This window comes from Furipterus horrens, unplaced genomic scaffold (assembly GCF_987537825.1).
Source record: "Furipterus horrens unplaced genomic scaffold, mFurHor1.1.pri manual_scaffold_9, whole genome shotgun sequence".
NCBI classification, from domain to species: Eukaryota; Metazoa; Chordata; class Mammalia; order Chiroptera; family Furipteridae; genus Furipterus; species Furipterus horrens.
In genome coordinates this window covers 39,799,140-39,821,362 of record NW_028327179.1, presented here as the reverse complement: position 1 = coordinate 39,821,362, position 22,223 = coordinate 39,799,140, and the positions used below count along the sequence as shown (strand labels likewise).

Here is a 22,223-nt window from a genome sequence, read left to right as displayed (position 1 = left end):
TTTTTAGTTTCTTTTCTGTATTCTTCTACTCTTTTTTCCCCCTATTTAAATAAGTGTTACCTTGAAGTCTATTTCATTTCACTTAAACCAACATCCAGCTAAATTTAAAACAATATAGATTGTGTCATGCAAATGTCCTATTCTCATCAAATATTTATTCCTATTGTCAGCCATGCTAAGATCCATATTACTACTTCTCTACATTACTAAAACAGACTCATTAACAACTTGTTCCATGTGCCCCTCTATTGCCCGTCCTTACCATATAATGCTGCCTCTTCTATCACCCCCGCCTGTAAATCACAATCAAGCTTGATCAGTATCATGATCAAAATCCTCCTATGCCAGCATACACTTCACTCACTAAACCCTAAGTTTCCTCCAAATGTTCAAAATTCAATTATATACTGAACTGCTTCTGAAATTCTTTTAAATATTTGTTTTTATTTACCCAAATCCTATGGCATCAATCTTTTTGCTGTTATTTTGCCCTTTAAAAAGACTAGCAGACTTTGCATATAAAAATGTCTAAATCACTGCTGTAATTCATGACCACTTCTTGCACATGTCTAATAAATATTTATATAATGATTTTTCAAACTATAATGATTATTGTTTGCATTGGTTTATCTACCTCCCATTTAAACCAGGATTTATTACAGACTTACAAATAATTTGAAAAGGTTAGCCCTTTCCAAACTGGAAAGGTTGGAGCACTGTCCTGTAACCAAAAGGTTGCGGGTTTGATTCCCACTCAGAACGCATACCTAGGTTGTGGGTTTGATATCCAATCCCCAGCCCTGGTCCAGGCAATCATAAGAGGTTCCCGTTGTGATCTCCAAATGCTTGTTGGAGGGGGTCAGGGGAGGTTATGAAACAACACACTCAATAACTCAATAGCAGTGCTTCTCGGAATTTAACAAGCATTCAAATCAACTGGGGTTTTTGTTAAAATACAATTCTCATTGAGAAGTTTTGGAAGGGGCCTGAGATTCTGCATTTCTAACAAGCTCCCAGATTATGCTGATGCTACTGACCCAATGCAGTGAAGAGCTGGACTCCTTTCTTCTTTACATGAGTATTTCTCTCAAACCTTTAAATGATGGCATATAGTAAATTATTATGTTTTTTCTTTAAAATTTTAATTGGTCAAATCTGTACACCCCTAACTTACTTGTTATAAGTAACTTACTTGCTTTAAGTGATAAATGACCTGCTTAGTTTAAACCAATGTGTATATAAACTTTTCCCTATTATCTCATACAAAGTTTCGAAGAAAATACATGCATTTAACCTGGAAAGAAGATGCAAAAATGATAAGTTATAATTTATTATTGACTTTCAAGTAAGTTTCTTGTTATCAGTGTGAGCAGATATTCTACCCTGGATGCTTAAATATATTTTTAAAGACCTTAAATTTTTTTCACATCTTACTTCAATTAACTCAATAATATATGTTTATTCTCTCTTTGAGGCCTGATATAACATCCATTTTGTCCTCTATAATATCCAAGGAGCCTTCCCTACATTATTTAATTTGATCTCAAGGAGAACCAGGATTATCACTAATTTCCAAATAAGAAAACCTAGATTTGGATCAAGTAATTATTCTAATGCAACACAAAAAGCACATGCCAGAGAAAGAGCTAAAACTCATATGTCTTCTAACTTTAATCCCTATTAGCCACTTAGAAAAAGAAGATTCTTTCAAAACAACCCTGCTTACATTTATGGAATACAGTATACCCAGAGGCAAGTTCATCCCAACTGTTTCTTCTACTTCACCCTTCCATTGGGATTACTGAACTATTTATCTTATGTTTTCTACTATGTCTAGCACACTGTGGCTTTAGTCAAATGAGCCTCTATAGGAGTATCTTTCTCTCTTTTTAGGTAAAAAGCACTTTTATTCTAATTTGTTTTTTTAATTAATAGAATTAAATCAGCATGTTTGATGGATTCTTACAAAAATGCAAAATGTATATTACTAGTTTTTAAAAAACAGAAAGCCACTTGTCAAATGTTTTGTTTAAAAAAGACCCAATAACATTTACATTTAAAATATCCATAAATTTATATTTTATACATGTATTGAGAGAATATTACTGTAAAAATTTATTTAATAAGACCAAAGGAACTAGCCAAATTTTAGATACTGGTAAGTGAAGTCATAAAACAAGCAGTTGCATGTAAAACTTTTTATCTTTTCAATAATTAATAGAATAGTAACCAACTACATATGAGATCCGTTCAAAGGAAACTTTTTTAATTGAAAAATAGTTGACTGGATTTAATACCCCCCTCCCCCCCAAAATGCCTTTACTTAAGCTATGGCCCTTCCAAAGTCCCTTCCACATTTATGCATAACCAAAGACACAACCAAAGTGTCTCAAGACATAGCTCTTGTTGCCCTTGCCAGGAGGACAAAACTGGCCATTGTAGACCCTAGTGATTTTATTATCTTCTTCATTCCAGGAATGTTTTCTGTAATGATATTTGTATGGCAATATGACAACTGTGATAGGTCATTTTTTACTCTTTTTGCTATTTTTGCCATTTTTGCTTTTTACTCCAGTGGCAGGTTATTTTTTGCTCACTCATTCCAGCAACTGTGAGGCCCCCTTTGCTAGCTCACACTGGCTGTTATCTCAACCCCAGGTGCGCCAAGTGTTTATCAGCTGAAGCCCCTCTTAAAATAGAAAGTGTATGTGTGTAGTTTCTCCCTCCTGTGTAGTTTTTCCCGTCCGCCGCTGTTATCTGGCAGCTGCAAGGACATGGGTATAGTTTTTTGCCTTTAAAAACCTTTTTAGTCTGTAAGGCAGGGTGGCTCTCCCATTTTCTGCTTCTGAAAGTGGGAAGAACTATCCCTGGCCAGGTAAATAAATGCCATAAATTTGTTTCTAAATTGCCTCGTGTCCTCTTTGCTCGTAAATGCTCCATAACAACAACGTATATTACCTCATATTATTGGGTAACTTCCACCACTTTGTGAACCCCCACAGATGAATAATGTTTAGAACAGTGCTCAACATACACTGAAATAGATTTTAATTATTATTAAATAATAGGGTTGGAACAGGCAAATTTTAGTACAAACACTATTGATCTAAAGAAAAAAAATAGGAGACTTGGATCAGTTTTTTAATTATCTACTTACGTGACCCTGGGGTTATTATTTAATATTTCTGGAGTTTTATTTTCAAATCTTTATATATCAATTTTCTAAACATATATGCATATATGATATTTACAACCTGTATCACTATACCAAACTAAACACATTCCTCCCTGAATGACAATAGCTGACATTGAAAATGAAACAGATAATAGTTTACTGTGCAAAATAAGCCACGTTTATTAATTTATGTTCTAAAAGTAGATTGTTTTTAGAGGGAAAAATGGCATTTCATTAATATTTTATTCGATAGTGTATAGGTTATCCCACATCTCTTCTGAGTCATCAATTATTCCTCTCCTAGATTATTTCAACTAGTACATAAATATGCTGTTACTTAGTGCATGAAAAAACAGGTCTCTTGATCACATTGCCCTTCCAGCTACTACTGCCCCTGTCTCCCCACAGGAAAAGTCTCTGAAAAATTTTTCTATAGTTCCCTCTAGTCCCCTGGCCTATGCTCATAAGAATCCATCCTAATTGTGTTATAGCTCCTACATTCAGGTACCACTCTCATCAACAACAATGAACTTTTGACATTAAATCTAATGTTAATTTTTATTTGTCATCTTTCATAACACATTAGTTGATTATGACACTGCTGATAACCCCTTTTCTTTTACTTTATTTAATTTCCTCTATACTACAACTCCTGGGTAATTCTCTTCAGTTAACTTTGAGGATAATTCCTCCTTTCTTTAAACTTCCTAATTTGAGAGTGTCCCAGAACGCAGTCCTTCAAATTCTTCTGCATCCTTTCATCATCTCAGTCTCATAAATTTAAAAATGTCTCCAGACTAACTGACAAATTCATATTTCCAATTGCCATCTCCCATAAACGTCAGAAATTATATACTCAGATGCCTTCTTGACATCTCACATAGATATCTAATAATAGCCTTCTCAAAACAAATATGTCCACTTGATTTCCCCAAACCAACTTCTTCCACAGTCATTACCATCTCAGTTAATAGTAACTCCATCCTTAAATCAAAAACAAACAAATAAAAACACCCATGGAGTGAGACACTGTTGGCTTGACCTTCATTGTCCTCTTCTTGTTCTTCACTACGTCTAGTCTGGCCCATAGACTGGATTATTTATTACAACAGCCTCAAACTTGATTCCCTATTTCCCTGATCTCTGCCTTGCAGTGTGTTCACAACACAGAAACCAGAGTGATTCTATAATGAGAGTCAGATCATATAACCTCTGTGCTCAAAATTCTTCAGTGGATTCTCATAACACTCAGATGAGATATTAATGTTTTAACAATGGCAGCAGTGGGAGGATTAATCTTCTTCCCTTCTATTAAGCCTCTAATTTAATCAACCTTCTTTTAGCAATTTCACTGTTGTTTAGCCATACTGTCTGTCTTCTTTAGGATCCTGGAACATGCAGACACTTTTTACCTCAGGACCTTTGCACCTGCTTTTTCTGTTGCCAAATAAATTCATTTCCCAATGATCTGCATATAAATATTTGTGAAAACATCACTCTCTTAGTGAGCTCTTCCTAGACTACTGTGCCTCACCTCTCTCTAGCTAACTTTCCTGATACATTTTCCTCCATAGTACATATCATCTTCTATCTTGTTATGTAAAGTACTCATGTGTGGTTCACCTTTTCATATCAGAATGTAAATTACATGATAACAGGGACTTTGCCTCTTTGGTTTGCTGATATACCCCCTTGTTGCCAGAACAAGGCTGGAAACAGTGAATATTCAGAAACTATTGTTATGAAATGTTGACAGTTGAATACCAAATACACAATAAAATTCTTTGAACATTTAAACCTATGAAAGCCCAACTGCACAGCCTCAGTTTACAGAAAATATATCTGGGAAAATCATTGAGTCCATTCAAATATGTCACATTCATCAAAACTAAATCACCAATGACTTGCCTTATAGAAAAATATATATAATATGGGAATTCTTATTATAAGATTGATAATGCTTCTTCACTGAGTGCTTTAGGGAAACATTTTAAGAGCAAGCCATCTTCTTTTTCCACTACTTTGGAAAAAAGTAAAAGGACAGACTGCATGTCTGAACTCATGAGTGCTTTTATGATTCATTTTACCCAACTCTGAGGGCTACCATGTAATCAAAGACATGACTCTGATCAAGGTCAACAATGACTTTTTAACTGTAAGAGCATGTTAACATTTAGAATACCTTCAATAAATTCACAATGTGTGAGTGGTACTTGACTGAGGGAAACCAACTCTAGTAGAAAATGCTTTGGGAGTAAACAAGAGCCATTTTAATATATGTATGTTGTAAACTCCCAAGAAAAACTATATAATATTTGTCAAACTTATTCATGTAGGGAAACCTCTGGCCTGGGAACAACCATTAACATATTTCATGATAATAATATTTCATAAAAAATAATAATTGACAATACATTATATGCTTACTATGCCAAACACTTATTAGAATTAAATTAATTAATGCATTTAGATTTACTCTTAATTTACTCTGTTAAGAATAAGAAAACTGCAGCACAGAAAATAAACATACAAATATATCACAACTAGTTACAGCAGTTAATAACTAGCAGTTTGGCTTCAGAACCTTCTTTCTTCCACTGTTATACCAAATTGAGATAATTGAACTAGTATTAGGTTAGTCAGATCAATGAACTTGGATGAGTTAAATAGCCAGGAATCTCTACTTAAGACACATCCTACATTTTACAGCTAAATAATTTTCAAATAAAGAAAAATATATGGACTGATCCACTCATTGCTCAGAAAATTGCAACAAAATAATAAACCATCTATCAAATACATAAATGTTCAGTTATATACCAGCAGATAAAAATTTTAAAGGTAATTTCAAGTTTTTCTTTTCCAGAAAAATAGATGTAAGTTATGAGGAGCAAAAAATAATTAGTACTATGGGTAGTTACTGAAAAGAGCATACAGCCAAAAAAGTAATGGTGAAACATTGTATTTTTTTACATCTTGATATTCCCTAAATGTATGTTACCCTCAAGGGCACGAGGTGACAAGAGCATGGACCTTGAACTAGAAAGGTAAAAACACGTAATAGTTCTGTCAGTTAATGGTTTCTTGCTTTGGAGAAAGGCCTGAAGGTTCTGAGCCTCAGGTTTCTTATCTATAAAATAGGTGTAAAGATGATGGCTTTCAGGTCATCATAAATCTTCAACATGACATAGTCTAAGTAGGGTTCCTGGACCCAATCACTCTCTTGCTTTATAGTCTTCATAACACTTCCTACTATTTTAAATAATATTCACATATTTGTTTACCTGTCCATTGTCTGTCTCCCTGTTGGGAAAAGAAATTCAAAGAGGGCAGTGTCGTTTCTCTGATAGTGCCAGGTACATAGTGGTTGCTCAGTATGTAATTGTAGAACAGGTGAATTTGTAACTATTAAGTGAGTTAGTTTCCTTCCTTATGTCTTAAATGTGTGAGTTCAGTGTTGACTAGCTGGTGCCTTGTAGGTTTACCGTGATTCTTTAAGATAGCAAGATTTTGAGATGGGGGGAGTGGATATTCAAATGGTATTGATGCCTGAATTCTCATTATGCCAGGCTCAAAAGGATGTTAGAAAACAGACTATATAGACTTGGGGTAGTGAACACACAATAAAATATACAGATGATGTATTATAGGAATGTACACCTTAAGTCTATTATAATTTTATTAACCAATGTCACTCTAATAAATTCAATAAAAATTAAAAACAGATATATAAGTATACAGATGACAGTTATATCTATATCTATTATAAGCCATTCAAATATAAGTCAATATTAAAATCTAATAAGATGTAAAAAAATGTTTAAAGATAAAAGAAACTATAATTAATCTTAGGGAATGAAACTTTCATTTTCTCTCCTATTTTTAAAGCATTTATCCAGTTCCTCTTTAGCTATGTTACTTATTTCACCTTCTGGAGTTTTCCAAATAAATAACATGACAGATACTAACAATTTCTATGTATAAATATCTTTAATCTAAGTAAGTTTATTCATGATGATTGTGAAATAGAACATGTTTACAGTAATGCAAGATTGAAGTATGTTATCTCTCAAAAATTATTTTTAATTCATCTGTAGTATAAACAGTACAAGTCACTGTGAGAATCCCACTTTGCAGTAATATATATATATTATATATACATATATGTAGGAGTGTATATATAATATATACAAAATAAACATACCTTTTAACACAAAATCCAGAAATACAGAACATCCTGATCCAAGATTCCTTACTCACTACTCAAGAAACAGATTTAGCATGAATACAAGTACAAGAATTCAAAATATGCACTTAAGAGAAATCTCTTTACACAACAATAGAACCAAACAAGCTACTGTGGATTTAGAGTTCAAAGCTATGTCTTTATCAAAAAGCATTCTTTGGATAAAATGGTTATTACAGTTCTGTTGGTCTTTAAGAAATCCCCCAAAATAATCTTCCAGGTGTTCAAAATAGCTAACTCTAGTGATACGGGCTGTGTCTCTGATCACACCTAAGGAAGTAGTTTTATCTGTTTCAGAAATTCAATCAACCTATATAAAAACTCAAAATTAGTATGTTGTCTTAATTCTTTAACTGATGATATAAATTCCAGAAAAATACCAACATAAAAAATATGTAATAAGTATAATATGCTAATTCCACATACACATACATTTGACATCAAGTTAGCTTTTATTATTGATTTTTACTGTAAGCTGAAAATAAGTTGTCTTAAAGATCAGAGGATACTAAAACCACCAGTATAATTTTTACATGTCAGGTTCACAATGGAGGAGTCCTGAGTCCCCTACATTCTTCTCAATATTCAAGGTATTAAAGAAGCCAGGGTGTTTCATAAAAAAATAAAACAAAACAAATAAATTTTTGAGCATGAAACTGGGCATTGTCTGTCTCCTCTATCTCATATATATATGTATGTACATATAAGTATACATATAAAGACACAAGATGATTAACTATAACTTATATAAGCTTTGTTTTATATTAATTTAAATATTTAAAACAACTAGCAGATTTCATTTCTAAAATAGTTTTTTCATCCTTTTAAGTCTTTCGTACTGCCTTTTTTAAATGATAAAATATGTACATGCTTGAGATGTTAAAGATATTTTAGTGCTTTTTTTTTTTGAAGATATCTTATTGTTTAAAAAATTCCCTCTAGGGATGAACTAATTAGGCAGCTATATGAAATAATGTTTTTTCTTGTTTTGTTTTGTTTTGTTTTATAAAAACTGATTACAACTTGCAGACCGAAATTTCCTAATTATGTTCATAAGAAGTTGGTAACTGTTAATACTGGAATGAAAAGTGTATACACACACAGTTTGGACATCTATTTTCTTCACAAAATAATAAATAATTAGCCTTCGTGTTCTATAATAATTTTATTAACTTATGCCAATACTATAAACATGTAAGTGAAGTGAGCATACATTTCTAAATAAATGAAATACGGTAATCAAAAAGACAATATGAAAGCATTTACACACATTTATTTACCTTTGTAAGTTAGCTTGAGTCGTGGAATATTTTGCTTAGAAGTTCCAATGACTGGAAGAAACAGCATGGTCATGCTTAGCATCATCAAGGCATGAAAAAGGTAAAAATAGTAGCTTCTGGACTTCGGTCTGTCATCTCTATTAGCATTCATGATGAAAAGAATGTTCTCTTTGAAGCAGTGGATATAATCTAAAAACAACAAAAGAACTATTAAAACAGCAATTTGTAGTTTTTCCAAAACTTACTAAATTATAAATTTATGAATACAAATAGATTTTAAAAAATAACCGCTCCTTCTTTTTTGTTTTGCTCTTACAAATCATTGCCAGGGAAATGAATCAGAAGTGAGTAATAAAATTCAGGTCTGGCTTTACTCAGTTGTGGAAATGAGTGTATAAGTTAAAATCAACAATTTATCAATATGTTAATTAGAATCTTTTCTTCCACTTAAGTTTTTGTGCAAATGTAGAAGGAATCAATTCTTTCTGTAACTTGATGAATTCTTTGATCAGATAAAAACACTGGTAGAAGCCTACTCTTTCTCCATATCATTCCCAAAGGAAAAGATTCTCAAACAAAAGCAAATAAAAACTGTAATTTTGAGGTTGTTCTCTTGCTTTTGACTTAAATGATAGTTAAAAATTCTACCTAAAATTTGGAAAATTGGACGTGATCAGGTCAGGGCCACCAGGGCAATTTTAGGCCTGGGACAATCCAATCTTAGTTGTAACCTATACTATTCTACAAAGTACAACACTGAATAGAAAAACAACCTGTAAAATAAAGGGTTTATAAGAGGAAGGTGTGGTTGTTATTTAGGTTGCCATAAACAAGCTGCCTTGGTTGTCTTTGTTAAGACATAGAATAAATCAAAACCCACATATTTCAAACTAATCCTAATAATAATAATAATAATTATAAGTAACATTCACTGAACATTTATATATACTATGTATTTTTTTAAGTGTCTTACAAAAATTAAATGACTTAATGCTATTAAATTAATTAAAGGAGGCCATTAGACCAATGTGGTTCTAATACTGTGGTGTCCTGCATAGGCAAACCAAAATCTAAGAATGACTCAAAATTAAAAAGTCAAAATGCTAAAGAAAACCAATCACAAACAGCCAACTAAGCCTTAAGCTACAGCCATTCAAATAGTTTTCTTTCTTTGCTTCTGCCCTCTCTCTAGATAAGACTTTCTCCTGACTCCTGACGGTAGAGTGCTCTTAACATTTCTGGTTTGGCCCTGCTTTAATCAAGTTGATTTTTGCTAAAGTAAACTTTAAAATATTTTAATAAGCCTTTTATTTTTTTACCAATGCCAGTAACAGCCAGGAAAGACAGGTAATTATTTCACAGATAAGGAAACCGAGGTATGAGTTAAATAGTTCTCTCGAGATCACATGACAAATGAGTGATGGATTGATTTAAACATTTGTTTGGACATTAGCTGGAGTCTAAACCCTTAAGGCTCTGGGAACTTTTCATTATGGTAGAACCAAGTGATCTTCAACTCTTGATGCAGTCCTTCAACATGTTTTCCTTCTCCACAGTTACTACTTTCATTTTTCTGAACATATCTAATATTCCCAATGCCATTTATGTGCTTGCTTCTTCTGTAGAGTATTGATTGACTATAAAGGTGTGGGTTTATTTCTGGGATTTCTATTCTCTTCCATGGATCTATGTGTCTATTTTTATGCCAGTACCATGTTGTTTTGATTATGATGGCCTTATAGTATAGTTTGATATTAAGTAGCATTATTCTTCTAACTTTGTTCTTTCTCAGGAATGTTATTGCTATGTGGGGCTTTTCGTGATTGCATATAAATTTTTGAAATATTTGTTCTATGAAATACCTCATTGGAATCTTGATAAGAATTGTGTTGGATCTATAGATTGCTTTGAGTAGCATGGACATTTTAAGGTTAATATTTCTATCCATGAGTACCCCTATGTTCATTGCAATGTTATTTACAATAGCCAAGAACTGGAAGCAGCTCCAGTATCCATCAGTAGATGACTGCATAAAAAAATGATGGGACATTTATACAATGGAATACTACTCGCTCAGCCATAAAAAAGGAAGAAATTTTTATCTTTTGCGACAGCATGGATAGATCTATAGAACATAATGTTAAGTCAGAGAAAGCCAAGTACCATATGATTTCACTCATGAACAACAATCTAATGAACAAACTGGACAAGCAAAATAGAGACAGACTCATAGATAACGAGCAGAATGACAGCTATGAGGGAGGGGGTTGGGAGATAGAGGGATGGAGCAAAAAGGTAAAAGGACTCATGGACATGGACAAGACTGTGATGATTGTGGGGGGTGGGTATAAGGGGATAAATGGTAATGAGAAATATAATAAAAAAATAAAGTACCAATTTTATGTTTTTCATAAAATGTCAAACATGATTTAATAAATTATATTTTCTCAGTTACTTTAATTACTTTCAAAGATACCTATAGGAAGTACCAAACTATTATCTTTTGTGCATACATGTATATTTAATTATTTGATTTAGGAGATTATTATAAACACAAATAATTGAATTGATTTAGACATTCATTTAAGAATATTTTACTAAATATTACATATTTTATTTGCATTTCATGACATTTCCTGATGGATTCATCTAATTAGATGTAATTTTGGGAAAAACAGGAATAGTACTTATGACCAAAAAGATCCATGTCATCAGCAACTTTTTATGAAAATGTATTTTTTTAATTTTAACATGTATTTTAATATAAAATGTTAATAAAGCCCTTATTTAAATATCATATTTTTAAAAAAGTCTTAAGAAATATAGGATTGTAGTCGTCGTCGGCAGCCGTCCGTCTCGAGAGACGATGGTGTAGCTTCCTAAGAGTCTATCTGCACCGCCGAGAATGGCTGTGCAGTCCGACTCGGGAGTGACACGGTATCTGTCTCCTCCCGTGTTGAAGCTACAGAGCCTGGGCAGGGTGATATGGAGGGTCTGCTGTTGCCCATGCAGCAGACCCCCCCTCTCTTCGCAGCTGAAGGATCCAAGGGAAAGACGGAGTCAATACAGCTTGGCTTCAGGTGCGCCGCAGGAGTTGCCGGTGTTGACTACAACGTCAAACCGCCTTAGGGACTCCGGCTCCGGATTTTCTGTCGGGGTTTACTCCCTTAGCCTTTCCCCTGAAGAGGTATGCCGCAAGGCAGCGGAGGTTTTTTGGAGTCAGAGTTTTCCTTCTTTGATGTGCCCTGACTGGAAGATCGAACCAGCGACACTTAGCTCGCAGGCCGACGCTCAATCCACTGAGCTAAACCAGCCAGGGCCAATAGGATTGTAGTATTCTAAAGCTAATCAGACATGTTTATGTTATTGCCACAAAACTGAGTCACTTTATCTGGTCTACAGAAAACTTATCAGGATTAATTTTAAATTGTGTTTTTTACATATATTATATACATAATATAATATACACACAAGCGCACACAAAAAGAGACAGTTCAAGAAAACAGTGAATCCTAGTTAAGGGTACCTGAGGAGCTAGAAGCATAACAGTTGGTTAGATTGCTGAGGAGAAGGCAGAGAGTTAGCATAATTCAGTAGGGTGGAGAAGAGAGGAAACCAAAGAAGAACTTGACCTGACTCTTAAACGTGTCTCATGCCTGTCCCGGTACCTAATATGTTAAGACACAAACTATGCTGTTACTCTATACTGTCTTTGATATTAGATCATGTGTGCTGCTTCTATCCGTATTCATCAGGTTTCTCTAATCCCTTTTTCCTGCTCCTTTCACTTTTCCCTATATCCATGTTAGCAGAACATAGATATCTGATTGCAACAGATCCACAGCCCTGACATACAAACATGTATTCTTCCACTTAGCCATACTCTTAAAAAAAAAAAAAAGAAAATGTAAATGGCAAATTGAATGTAGAGATTAAGTATATATTAAATTTCTTATTGGGCTTAGTTTTTCTGAACCTCTGGACATGTGAAATACTGCTCTTTGTCATGACATGTAACAATGCATGTAATGTGAATGTATGTTTATGCATAGAGGCAAAAGAAAGGAAACTTTCCATGTGTGCGTTTTATTAGCAATAATGACTTCAGTATAGGACATTTCCTGGGAATTAATGGCCAGTTGGGGTTAATGGCCCTTGGCTCTGTATTGAGATATCTACTCCTCCAACTGGTCATTAATTGCTATGACATGCCCTGTGCCTCCGACACTATAAGTTAAGAAGATTGATGTTTTGGTTTTCAATGAACAGTAGTCATACTGTTCCCTGTAACTCAACTCATTAATATTGTTAAATAAGTTAAAAATCAAAGCACTGCTTTACTTGTTACTGTGACATTCTGATAAGTACCTACACGTGCTGAAACATTTGCTAAGGGTGAGGGACAAATAAAACACAAATCCTGAATCTGCTGGAACTTTTTTTTAACTTTAAATATTTTTCTACTATAAAACAGTCACTCTTAAAATCTGCTGCCCCGATTCTTTGTTTTTCTTCCCAACAATCCTTTGAATTCAATAGTTAATCTGTTAATTGAAATAATTTATGGGTTAAATGTATTGCCAACAACCTCTCCATTAATTTATTGATATTTTGCTATCTTCCAGTTCATGTTTGTGTGTGTGTATATTTTGTGTATGCACATGTGTGTGTGTCCTGCATCTGGGAGGAATTATAGAGAGAAGTAGGTGTGAGTTAACCTCAAGTGGGTGGATTTAGTGAATTGCATAGGTTATACTTCATGCTACCATCTGTAACAAGCTTGACCTGGAGCCAATTAACTGCATGTAATCTATTCCAGATGTTCACTGGGACAAACAGCACTCTTGGGGATCTTCAGATGTGGAGCCAATGGGGAGTGTTCTGATTATGAGAGATTTTTACACTGTTCTACTAAATCAAAGATCCAAATGCATAATCTAACACTCAGGAAGGCCTTGTACCATTTCCCAAAGGAATGCAGAGTTCAGATCTCATTAGATGGATGCTAACTCATCAAAAATATTATTTGAGGGGCAAGGTATATAAAATTATATATGTGGACTTCATTGATTTGCCTTACTTAGTTATATCCATTTATTCCAATAGTTATTAGGCGAGATGTGGTATAACTATGGTAAAAAAAACTAGATTCTATACATGGAACAAAAATTAATGAGTTGTCACAGATGAAAACCTTGAACACTAAGATTTAAGATTCTTTTTCAGGGCTGTGTGTGTGTGTGTGTGTGTAAGTAGTAGGTAGATTGGTAGGTAAAGGGAGAAAAATTAATTATTTTTTAATTTATAAAGAGCTACTTGTTCTTCATACCTTCATAGTATGCATAGGTTCACTTGATAATTTTTTTAAACTCAGGAGATAGAGGAGCTATGAGCACTCCCACATTAAAAGTACTTGTGTTTGTAGTACCTTATTTTGGTTTAATTGTAGCTCTTACTTTGAGTTATTATTTAATTAGACTGTTTTCCTGTAGGGTACACAAGATTGAATTATTAGTATCATTGCTTCATGGCACAAATATAGACAAGAAATGAAATAGAATTATAGAAGAAACTTGAGAGTTAAAGGGTCAATACAGGCAAATGAAAAGAAGCTGTATGTTTGAAGAGGGCTATTTTATATTCCACTGATCAAGGGCAGTGATATCAAAGAAGAATGAAAGTAGTATGTATAGAGATGCAACATGATAGAGCTTGGAATGCTAAAAAGTTTCATGTATATTTATTTTATGTCATCCTTTCTAAATTGCTTTCTGTGTTTTCTCATATACATAATATCCTGCTACTTTAGTACAGTCAGGGGTATTCAATCATTACTCAAGTGTACAGTACTATTACCAATGAGTAGAATTTATAGGGCAGCAAATTCTTGTTGAAAAAAATTTGCCTGTCCATTAATGCACTTCATAGTTTTCAGATGTCATGAATTCCTTATAAATTGATACATTTCTGTGGAGTCTGAAAGACAACCTGATTTTTCAGATATCATGTGGAAGACACACATTTAATTAAATGTTACTCAACTTCCTAACACCCTTATGGTATTAGCCAGTGATATTTCACTATGTATCAAACTAAATATTAACACATCAGTAATCAGTTGTCAGTAACTCTTTGCCAGTAAAGATAAATTACACTAGTTACATTTTTATTTGAGTGGTTTAAACACAATGTTTACATTTCTAAAATATATTGAAAGTATATTGTCAAGATGCAGGCGTAGGTAGACACACTGCGTCTCCCTCCACAACTAAGAAGGAATATAATTATCTCAAAAATGGAGACAACCAGAAGTTCCAGAAAATCGAGCCACATGGAAGTCCAACAAACAAAGATATGAAGAAGAAATACTCATCCAGACAGGTAGGGAGGCAGAGCTGGGGCAGAGAGGACAAACTGTGATGGTGGCATCGATGGTGGCACTGGCAGTGGAAGACCAATGGAAAGTGCAGTCATACATTTAAAAATGTAGGGAGAGGCACCTGGGGAACATTCCCAGCAGCACACCAGACCTCACAGCTCATGGTTCCAGTGCCAGGGAAAATAAAGTCTGATTGCTTCTGACTGTGAAAACCAGTAGCTACTGGGCTGAAAGAAAAACTGCCAGTCTCTCAGCACAATCTATTTTTTATAGGCCCCCACACTCCTAGAATGTCCACAGACCCACCCACCAACCCACTTTGGGAACGATGGCCAGGACAACAGCTAGAGAGGTGCCAGTCCCAAATAGGAAGTGGATGGAGTGCCTGGAAAAGGGGTGAGTGAGTGCTGAGTAAGTGGCATTGTTTCAAACCAGACCCCTCCCCCAAATACATCACTACAACATGGTGAATGGGTCACCCATACTGATGAATACTTAAGGCTCCACCCCTTACAATGTAACAGGTGCAACAGCTCTATCTAAGACACAGAGGTAAACACAGGAGCCTGTCAAGTTGAGGAGACAGAGAAGAATCGCCCAAAAGAGGGAACGAATCAGGGCTCCAGTGGGAGAACTAAGGAATGAGGAAATAGCCAACCTATTGACACAGAGTTCAAACACTGGTGATAAAACTGCTCACAAACTTGATAAATATGTTTAAGCATGGCAAATGCAGAAGGGAAGAAGGGAACGCTAAACTAAGTGAAATGAAGGAAAATCCACACAAAACCAAGAGTGAAGGGAAGGAAACCAGCGTTCAAATCAATGATTTAGAACATAAGGAAGAAATAAACACTCAACCAGTACAGAATGTAAAAACAAGAATTGGAGAAAAAAAAATGAGCAGAGGCTTAGGAACCTCTGGGACCACTTTAAATGTGCCAACATCCTAATCATAGGGGTGCTAGATGGAGAAGAGAAAGACCAAGAAATTAAAAACTTATGTGAAAAAATGATGAAGGAAAACTTCCTAAATTTGGTGAAGGAAATAGACATACAAGTCCAAGAAGCACAGAGTCTCAAATAAGCTAGATCCAAAGAGGACCACACCAAGACACATCATTATTAAAATGCCAAAGGTTAAAGATAAAGAGAGAATCTTAAAAGCAGCAAGAGAAAAGCAGAGAGTTATCTGCAAAGGGGTGCCTATAAGACTATGAGCTGATTTTTCAGAAGAAACTTTGCAGGCAAGAAGAACTGGCAAGAAGTATTCAATGTGGTGAAAAGCAAGAACCTACAACCAAGATTACACTATCCAGCAAAGCTATAATTTAGAATGGAAGTACAGATAAAGTGCTTCCCAGATAAGGTAAAGCTAAAGGAGTTCACCATCACCAAGCCTTTATTATGTATGAAATGTTAAAGGAACTTATTTGAGAAAAAGAGGATCAAAACTATGAACATTAAAATGACAAAAAACACAACTATCAACAACAGGATCTGAAAAAAAACAAAAACAAAAACAAAACAAAACAAAACAAAAAGCTAAGCAAACAATCAGAATAGAAATAGAATCATAGGTATGGGGATCATTTGGAAGGTTATCAGCAGGGAGGGGGGAGGGGGATAAATGGGGAAAAGGTGCAGGGATTAAGAAGCTTAATTGGTTGGTACAAAATAGATAGGGGGGAGTTAAGACTAATATAAGAAAGGGTGAAGCCAAAGAACTTATATGCATGATCCATGAACATGAAGCAAGAGGGGTGGAATTGCTTGAGGGAAGTGGGGTACTGGGCAGAAGGGAGAAAAGGGAAAATAAATTGGGACAACTGTAGCAGGACAATCAATAAAACATACTTAAAAAAAAAGATAAAGTATATTGTTGTGTAAATACCTGCCAACAAAAGACCATTATTGTATGTTGCTTGGGTTTGCATGCCTTTCAACTTTGTATTTATAGCCAGAAAATTCTTCAGGATCTTATTCCTAATGAATCCATCTCAACAGAAAATAATATAATAGTAAGACTTCAGAACATGAATGTGTAACCTGTTAGATTTAATATTATGAATTGCATTTTTTTTCTGAAGCTAACAGTAATAAGAAAACAATCTTTATGTTGTAAAGAAGTCCTGAAGAAATCAGAGTTCACAAGACCCAAACTACTTAAAAAATTAATTAGCATATTTACATAAAATAAAATTCTACTGTAAATGATCTTATTGCTAATCATCTTCCTCTTCTTAAATATATCAATTTGCTATTCAAAGCATATCACTGATATTTACCAATTTGTAGGTCAGAGAAAGCATCAACAACATAATTAAAATTGGTTTCTCTTGAAATTTAATTAATCCACAATTCAAAGATTTAAGATCTTCTTTTTCAAACTCTGACACTCAAAAGAGCATTTTAATCCATGCACCTTTTTCATGACCAAGATAATCTTATTCCACAACCTTTGGTATTCTGATACACTTTTTGAGAATTTTAGAATATTTATAAATATTTCATGAAAATATTTATAGAAATAATAGAATATTTGTCAAATTTTAACGTATTCTTTTTGCATGCAAAATATAAACTGATTGTTTTGTTTAACATAATACCCTCCATATCAAATATTCTGACATATGCCCCTTACTGGTTAAATAATTTTATTTTTATAAGTAGAATATTGGATAAAACAGATTAAGAATTACTGCAATTAAGAAGGCAAAACAAGTATATTTCCTTAAAATAATAGTGTAAGAAATAACCATGTGTTTACCATTGAGAAGTTCCTTTCTCTAATTTATTTTATTCCTTATATCTCTTGGGAATGTCATGATTATGAAATAGGGTGATGTTCTGGTAAATACCCCACAATTTTAACTTTCCTAAAATATACATTTAGTTTGATTTAGACATTGTGTTACATGTCCAGTAAAGGTTTTCCCAGATTTTATAGTATTTATCTAACATTTCTGCTAATGTGCACAATAAATGGATTTAAATCCTTCTAAAAACAGACTCTTCAATGACAAATTTACATAATAGTCTATATGCAAACTAACTCAGTGGCCCTATGGTTTCTGGATCAGCTAGAAAAAACTGTGCACTTGGAAACCTGTCTTTCAAAGCAACATAGGTATCTTGTTATGTGTCAAAGTAGGATCATGGTGCTTGTTTCAGCTGCACTTACACCAAGGTTGAAGCAAAGTAAAGCCTTACAAAGAGAAGAGCATGGCACCAGCATAAAAGTGACAGGAATTTCTTTTTATTTCCTCACCTGTGCAGTGGTCCTGTTTTTTACAATTTTCACATGTAATTATGTTTTCAGATTTAAAATATTTATTTAAAAGGTTACTGTGTTAAATAAAGAAAAAAAATAGCTTTTTAATCATTTATCATACTTCTTCATAGGACTTTAGGGAATTCATCATACTTTCAAAAACAACATATAGAAGTTATTAGTTGCCAATTTGTACAACTGATATGAACCTATTATAGTAAACCACTTATGAATAGGAAATAGTATTTAAGGAAATTCCTTTAGTAAATCTAAACTATAACATGGGTCTGCACTATATTTAATTGAGAACCTTAAGGCTGTAAATATTTAAAACTAGTCAATAATTAAAAACTAATAAAGTCACTTGTTAAGACATATGGTGTAGAACAACAAAAAGGATGCTCTTTAAAACTGCTAACAAACCAAGCAATCCAATCAAATCTATTAGCAACTCCAAAACTTAAAAGCAAACTTCTTAACTTAAAAAACAGCATATAGCAATCCAAGATGTCTGTGGTGTAGATAGAAACTACATTCACCTCCTCCCAGGACCAAACAGGAACTACAACTAAATTATAGAATGACCATCCTAAATAACCAACTGAGAGTAGCTGAAGAGAAGATTTATAACCAAAAATTTACAGAAGGCACATTGAGACTGAAAGAAAAGATGGAGACACAAAAAAGTCTGGCCAGCTCCCACAAGTGGCAGCTGGGGTTCCCAAGGGATATTGCAGCTCTGGGGGCAGGGAAGTTACTCCTGAGAACTGTGGGGTCTAAAGTCCAAGGTGGACTCAACAGCCCAAAGCATATACATAACATCTGTCTATGAAAAGCAGTGGGGTTTCTATCTGCCAGGGAGTGATGGCTATGGATGCAGACACCCAGTTAAAGGGCCAATGCATAAAATCTCATTCAGAGCTACTCCCCCTAGGCTCTGGTAAAGGGAGGGCAGAGAGGGCTAGAGCCATAGTGAGGAGAGTCTTAGCTTTGTGGCTCTGGGGAGAAACCTGAAGGGACACCCACCAGGATCCCCCTGCTGACTTGGTTAGAGCATTCCCCTGGGGAAAAGCAAAAGCCTCACTCTCAGGATTTCTTTGACCCCACCCTGTGGAGTTTTAGCTATGCTGAGGTGTACGGGCAGAGGCTGTTTCAGTGACAGAGCCTTATAGGCAACCTACTGGGTGCCTTGTGACTTGACTTTTGTTGACCTGCCCCCAGGCCAAGTGCCTGTAATAACCAGCTTTGATGCACAGTTCAGTCTTTCAGATGTGCGCCCAGGCCCAGAAGAGGCAGCCACAAACTGTTGATTGCTGGATGCTCCAAACAGGTTGCCTGGGGCCAGTCACAGACAACTTCTTAAAACGGGTTATACCAGAGTACCTCCCAAGAGGCCCAGAACCAATTGGCCAGCTTCAGACAACAACAGAGCAGGATCAATTAAACTTCACAATCAGCAAAGTCAAAGGGAGATCTTGACAGGCACCAAACCATGCTTAGGCTAATTCTACTTCATGGAGTTAGCACCTGCACAGCAGCTCTCATGCCATTGTTGGGGTTGAGGCTCAAAGTCAGACAGCCTGAGGGTTTATACCATGCATGAATGGGACAATAGCAATCAAGACTTAATTACAACAGGAGAGCACAAATAACACACACAAGTGACATTCCAAACACATAGCTCAGGCGATCAAAAAGACAAGCCCACTGGACCTCATAGTTTACTTATTACATAATGCCACTGCACAAAGACTGGAAGTTAAAGCAGATCTATCTAATACATAGAAAAACATACAAGGAAACAGCCAAGATAGTGAGACAAAGAAATAGGCTCCAACTGAAAAAACAAAACAAAAAACAAAAACAGAAGGGGTCTCCAGAAAAAGAGCTAAATGAAATGGAGCCAAGCAATTTATCATATGCAGAGTACAAAGTAATGATTATAAGGTTGATCAACAGAATGAAAGGGGGCAAAGAAACCAGGAAAAAGAACCAGTCAGAAATGAAGGATATCTAAGATGAAGAATACATGAGAAACGATATAGAGTAGGTTGGATATTGCAGAGGATCATATCAGCAATTTAAAGGACATGGTAGGAAAAAAACACCCAATCAGAGCAGCAAAAAAGGAATAAAGGATTAATAAAATGGGAATACTTTAAGGAAACTTAGGGATAATATGAAGCGTAACAACACCTGCATCATAGGAGTATCAGAAGAAGACAGAGAGCAAAGGATCGAGAATATATTTGAAAAAATAATGACTGAAAACCTCCCTAACCTGGTGAAGGAAAAAGACATGTAAGCTAGGAAATGCAGAGAGTTCCAAATAAGGAAGACTCAAGGAAGCCCTCACCAAAACACATTATTACTAAAATGGCAAAGATTATTGACAAAGACTCTTAAAAGCCACAAAAGAAAGACAGGTACCTACAAGTGAACTCCCATATGACTGTCTGCTGATTTCTCAAAAGAAACATCTCAGGTCAAAATGGATTGGCATGAAATACCCAAAGTGATAAAAAGCAAAAACCTATAACCAAGACTATTTTACTCAGAAAGGCTAACATTTAAAATTAAAGGAGAAATAAAAATCTAAATAATTTCATTACCACCAAACCAGTATATAAAAAGTGTTAGAAGAAGGAGAAATAACAGAGGAACATTGTTAAAAGAATAAAATGGCAATAAATATGTAGCTATCAATAGTCACTTTAAATATAAATAGCATAAATGTTCCAATCAAAAGGTACAGGGTAGCTGAATATATGAGAAAACAAAGGCTGTATATATGCTATTGACAAGAGACCCACCTCAGAACAAAAGATTACAGACTAGTAAAGGGATGGAAAGAGATATTTTATGGAAAAAAAAGCTGAGGTAGTGATACTTATATCTGACAAAATAGATTTTAGAATCAAGGCTATAGTAACAGACAAAGAAGGACACTACATAAAAACAAAGAGAACAATCCAACAAGAGGACATAACCCTAGTAAACATTTATGCACCCAACATAGACGCACCTAAATACAGAAAGCAAACCTTGATGGATATAAAGGGAGAGATTGACAGAAATACAGACATAGTAGGGAAATTTAAATACCATTAACTTCAATGGATAGACTTTATACACATAAAAATCAATAAGGAGATGATGGCCTTAAATAAAACACTGCGTCAGATGGATTTAATTGACACATTTTACAATTCACTCCTGTGCATTAGAATATACATTACTTTCAAGTGCACATGGAATGTCTTCTAGGATAGACCACATTTTAGGAAGTGAAACAAATCTCAATGAATTTAAGAAGACTGAAATCATATCAAGCATCTTTTCTGACTGTAATGCTGTGAAACAAGAAATCAATCACAAGAACACTGAATAATATGCAAAGACATGGAAGCTTTGTTATTAAACAATAAATGGGTTAACAATGAGATCAAAGAAGAAATCAAAAGGTAACTTAAAACAAATGAAAATGAGAACACAACAATGAAAAATCTGTGGCACATGGGGAAAGCAGTCATAAGAAGAAAATTCATAGCAATGCAGGACTATTTCAAGAAAGAAGAAAAAGCTCAAATAAACAATCTAAATTTACACTTAAAGTAACTTGAAAAAGTGAGTAGAATAAAAAAGATCAGAGCAAAAATATCCAAAATTGAGACTAAAATACTATAATAGGACATACAGATGACCAACAGGCATATGAAGAGATGCTCATTGCCAGCAGTTATCAGAGAAATGCAAATTAAACCACAATGAGATATCACCTCTGGCCTGTCAGAATGACTACTATCAATAAATCAACAAACAACAAGAGCTGGTAAGGATGTGGAAAAAGGGAACCCTACTGCACTGTT

General features: G+C 34.5%; 1 protein-coding gene across 2 annotated transcripts in view; it reads right to left on the bottom strand.

The window, feature by feature from the left end:
* Positions 1 to 22,223, bottom strand: part of LOC150001634 (semaphorin-3D) — a 204,866-nt gene that overhangs the window by 109,149 nt on the left and 73,494 nt on the right. For both annotated transcript variants that reach the window (XM_090287278.1, XM_090287279.1), the window contains exon 2: positions 8,702 to 8,890. In XM_090287278.1, the coding sequence (XP_090143404.1) occupies positions 8,702 to 8,852 (151 nt within the window). In that variant the 5' untranslated portion in view covers positions 8,853 to 8,890. The remainder of the gene's footprint in view (positions 1 to 8,701; positions 8,891 to 22,223) is intronic.